This window comes from Zingiber officinale, chromosome 5A, assembly GCF_018446385.1.
Source record: "Zingiber officinale cultivar Zhangliang chromosome 5A, Zo_v1.1, whole genome shotgun sequence".
NCBI classification, from domain to species: Eukaryota; Viridiplantae; Streptophyta; class Magnoliopsida; order Zingiberales; family Zingiberaceae; genus Zingiber; species Zingiber officinale.
This window is the reverse complement of record NC_055994.1, coordinates 63,544,050-63,548,127: the sequence shown is the minus strand read 5'-3', so window position 1 is coordinate 63,548,127 and position 4,078 is coordinate 63,544,050. Positions and strand designations below refer to the sequence as shown.

General features: G+C 39.6%; 1 protein-coding gene across 1 annotated transcript; it reads right to left on the bottom strand.

Moving 5' to 3' along the window:
- Positions 1-237: 237 nt before the first annotated feature.
- Positions 238-2,483, bottom strand: LOC121979599. The gene is made up of 3 exons (XM_042531594.1): positions 2,227-2,483; positions 1,984-2,052; positions 238-1,927 (listed from the first exon to the last, which is right to left on the bottom strand). The coding sequence occupies exons 1-3, from the start codon at positions 2,378-2,380 to the stop codon at positions 411-413; spliced, it is 1,740 nt and encodes a 579-aa protein (XP_042387528.1). The 5' UTR covers positions 2,381-2,483; the 3' UTR covers positions 238-410.
- Positions 2,484-4,078: the final 1,595 nt, after the last annotated feature.

Sequence of the window (4,078 nt, the reverse complement as noted above, 5' to 3'; positions counted from 1 at the left end):
TATGGTTGCTCCTTAACTCCTATAAAATTTTAAATGCTTATGAATACTTATAACCTCACTTGACATGTGAAATGAATCCAACCATTTTGTTATTCATGATGCGGAGAGACTTTTAGCCAGCACCATAAGACCACCTAATAGATCCATAAGTGGCTTCACATGGCAATTTAATTCATAAGGATTTAGTCACCATCCTAACATAACATGCGGGAACTGACTGTTTTCCAATCTACTTTCATAAAATATCGTTCTTCCTTTTGAAACTCATGAAGAATGAAACATATGTGATATGCAATTGTAAACAAGAAAAAACACACACACACACAACACAATCGACTAGGCCTTATTTGAAGGTCAAGAATTAACAAACAAGTTGAAATAATTGATCCAAGCACGACCCAAATGTCTATCTAAGCAAATTTGCTTGTCTTGGCCTGCGCACCACTTTCACCTACAACTTCATCGATCAAATCCTGAAGCAGCAAACTTTCGACCTGCAAGGCCACCTTCGTTTTCTCAGAGCCAAAATTTTCCCATCCTTCAGATGGATGAAGAATGTTTTCCTTGTATATGAGTTCTAGCCAATCCTCGATCTCAGAGCACACTTCTTCAAGCAATTTCTTCTCACTTGGCTTCCTCCTCTGCCGTGGAGCAGTCGATTGTAATGGCAACCCACCACTTGTGTTTGAAGCTGGCGATGTGTCACCGAGGCGACACTTTGTAACCTTCTCTGCTTGGGCTCTCTTCTTCTTCTTCTTCTCTGCTTCGTCTGGTCTGGGGCTTCTAGTGCCTGAAGCTCTCGGTGAAACTGCAACGTTTTCTCCCAGCCTCAAAGTTGAGTTTGATTGACATCTGGGTGAATTATTGCTTGCAGTAGACCTTCTGTCAGTTGTGATGCCAGCATGACTTTTTTCCCTTCCAGTACTCCGTATATGCACCTTAGGAAGAGTTGATAGGCCTTCCAGTTGCATCATGGAGTGAGTTGAGGCGTTTGCTATGTCGATAGTCTTCGCAGGTTTCATGATTACAACCGGAGGCCGAAAGGATTCATGAGTATCACTTGCTTTTGTCAGCGGTTTGCTCGCCTTCGGTGATCTCTCACTTTGACGATTGCCTTGCGCTGTCTTTGTCAAGATTGAATCTCTTCTTTGAATGGATTGAGAAATTTGAGCATTTTTTGTAACAAGATTTTGTCTGGTAACTGCGGTTTGAGCTGGCGAGCTTAATTCAGCCATGTCTTCTAAGCCCATGAGCTTTTCGACGACACTAGGGTGCCTCCTTTTGCTGCTAAGATCCTGAAGCAGATTGGAAGCTCTATTCAAGTAGGATCTACTGCTTGCTCTGTCCAGGTCCTCAAAAGGTAAACTTGTTCTGGAAGCAAAGGTAGAAATGCTCTTTTGATGAGGACCTTGCCTGCTATCCAGTGACAGTCTTGGAAGCTCTCTGACTTGGTTACAAGACTTGGAGTTCTCCCTCCCATCCAATGAGAACCTCGGAGTTCTCTGCAACTCCTGGGTAAATGAGGCATCCTTAGACTCAAGGTCGGTAAACCGCCAAGGTGCTTTCTCGAGTTCAATCACAATTCTAATTGCTTCGTCGAGATTTGCTGGCAGTGAAGGCCTAGGAGAGTCTTCATGTTTGTAAGCATGGTTGTTCAGCTTTCTAGCAACTGGTGGACTGTTTGTGGACTTAAATTCACCATCAAGTTGCATGAAGATCGATGAGTTCATCCGGGACATATCTGAAAAGAATGCTCTGTCGAATGGGCACGCATCTTTTTGAGAAGATTTGTTAAATTCTAGAGAAGAGAAGGAAGAGCTGGAAGAAGAGGAGCAAGAAGCTCTGGACGATTCTGTCGAAGCCTTTCCATTTTCATACAAGTAGTTGGTTAGATTTTTCTCCTGTTCAGTAATTCTGAATTCAGAATCTTCATTGTAGAGATAATGAGACAATGATAATCGCATATTGAAAATGGGGCATTACCTGAAATCTCTGAAGAACATGGTCTTGGCTCTGACTCATTCCTTGCACTGTTCAGAAGAGCATTTTTTCCTACCAAAGAGAAAAATATAAATATCCAGCTGGAATTTGAATCCATGATTTAGAGGAGATTTGGTGGATCATCTTGACAAATTTTTCAAATGAAAATTGACTAACAAGAATGACAAAATTAACAAAACATCAACATTTTCAGAACAAAGGCTTCGACACCTATTGAATTGGTACCTGAAGGAGGATTCTTATGCTTGAGGCAGTTTGAGTGCCTCCCTGAGAGGAAACGGCGGACGTCGAACAGCTGAAAGATCCCAGTCACACACCCAATTTGCCTCCCCAAATCTGGGTTTTCATTAGAAAAATTCTTGTTCAACTTTGCAGGCATCTTGGGCTTCTAACAAGCTCCTCCTTTCTACTCCACTGCAGAAATAGGAATCAGTAATTCCTTAACTGCAGCCACTCTGCTTCTGCATTTGCTTAGAGAAACCTCTCCTTCAATCTTATAAGCTCAAGAAACAGCCTGCACTCATCTCAGGACGAGAAATGGCTAGGTGACATGGAACACCTACTCCCTAGCTTTAGGACCAGCTATTCCAGATCATGGAACCATCAACTTAAGTAGAAATTCCAATTACTATGAAATTAAGGAGGGGCACTACATTGAATGCAGACAGAAACTGCATCCTCCATTGCATGAAAATATGGCTACGGCTGCAGATACCACAAAGGAGATTCTCTTTTGTTCCTCTCTTTTATGTTTATCTAAAGAAGCGTAAATATATGACCTTTGAGACCTAAATGTTAAGAGGAGGCAGAAGCTTCAGTGTTATAATGGGGAGAAGAGCGTTGAAATTGGATGCGTGGGTCACAGGGGTTGCTCTCCCCCAAACAATGTCATGTGGCTTGATGGAACTCACCAGCCCACACAAGCATGTGAAGCTTATCGGAAGATATTGGAATTGTTCTTTCGCAATAAACATGGTAACTTTTTTTTCTCTCTATTTTTCTTTATTTTGTTTTCCTCATAAAAAAAAAGGTCGAATTTGTTGTCCCAATGACCCCATACGATGGACTAAGGTACCTCATCCTGTTGCCATGGTGGAAGTCAATGTAGGTCAAAGACAAGACGGTCAACGGATGGACGGGCTTGACCGATCGGGCAAGTCATATTCCGACCGGGGGTTAAATACCGACCACTACAAGAAAAATCCTCATAGATATCGATTTTCCACCGCTGTTTATTACATTTTCGACCGATGTCTATGAAGGCGATGTAAAAGGTCTGTCATTTTAGACATCGAATTATAACCGGTTTAGTATCACTTAACGATAACAGGTGTAAAATCGATGTAATATTATATGTTAATAACATCAGTTTTGGCAGCGGTATACGACCGATGTAATATTTGTTAATGACACTGGTTTTGCAGCGGTGGAAAACCGATATAATATCAGTATTGTTTAACGACACAAATTCGATTTCCGAAATAGTGAAAAACCAATATTATCACCAAGCAAATCATAAAATTAAGTTAATATTATTAATTCACTAAGAAAATCACAAATAAAAATGTACCGATATATCTAAATACACCAAGTCAATATCCATATAACCAACACATAAATATTCTTCTTACAACATATAAAGATAATAGGTATTGTGCACATCAAGCCAGTATCCATAAATTACACATAACTATTCTTCTTACAACATCAAAGGTAACATATATTGTACACATCAAGCCCATATCCACAAATTACATTACATAAAAATGCATGCATCCTCCAAAGCTTTCAAAAATTGAATACCTTTTATAATCAAATGTAATCTAGCATATATTCAGTCCACTCGAACCACACTTTATCAATTTCAATTGTAGAGTACTTGGGATTTGTAAATTGTAAAAACACATAAATAATATATTAGTAAAACCAAGTACTAATCACTTTGCAATGACATTTTTCGAAAGCAAATTTTGAGAATGCAACAATAAATCTCTATGTTAGTCTTAGAAAGCAAAATGAAATTCTCCCTACACTAATAGGATATCTCAATAAATGTGAGCAACTACATAAATATAGG

Bases quoted from the DNA above. Each gene is read 5' to 3' on its own strand.
- LOC121979599 (XM_042531594.1), bottom strand. From the start codon at position 2,380: ATGCCTGCAAAGTTGAACAAGAATTTTTCTAATGAAAACCCAGATTTG. The intron at 2,053-2,226 runs GTACCAATTCAA...TCTCTTTGGTAG, and splicing joins GCATAAGAATCCTCCTTCAG to GAAAAAATGCTCTTCTGAAC. The intron at 1,928-1,983 runs GTAATGCCCCAT...TCTACAATGAAG, and splicing joins ATGTTCTTCAGAGATTTCAG to ATTCTGAATTCAGAATTACT.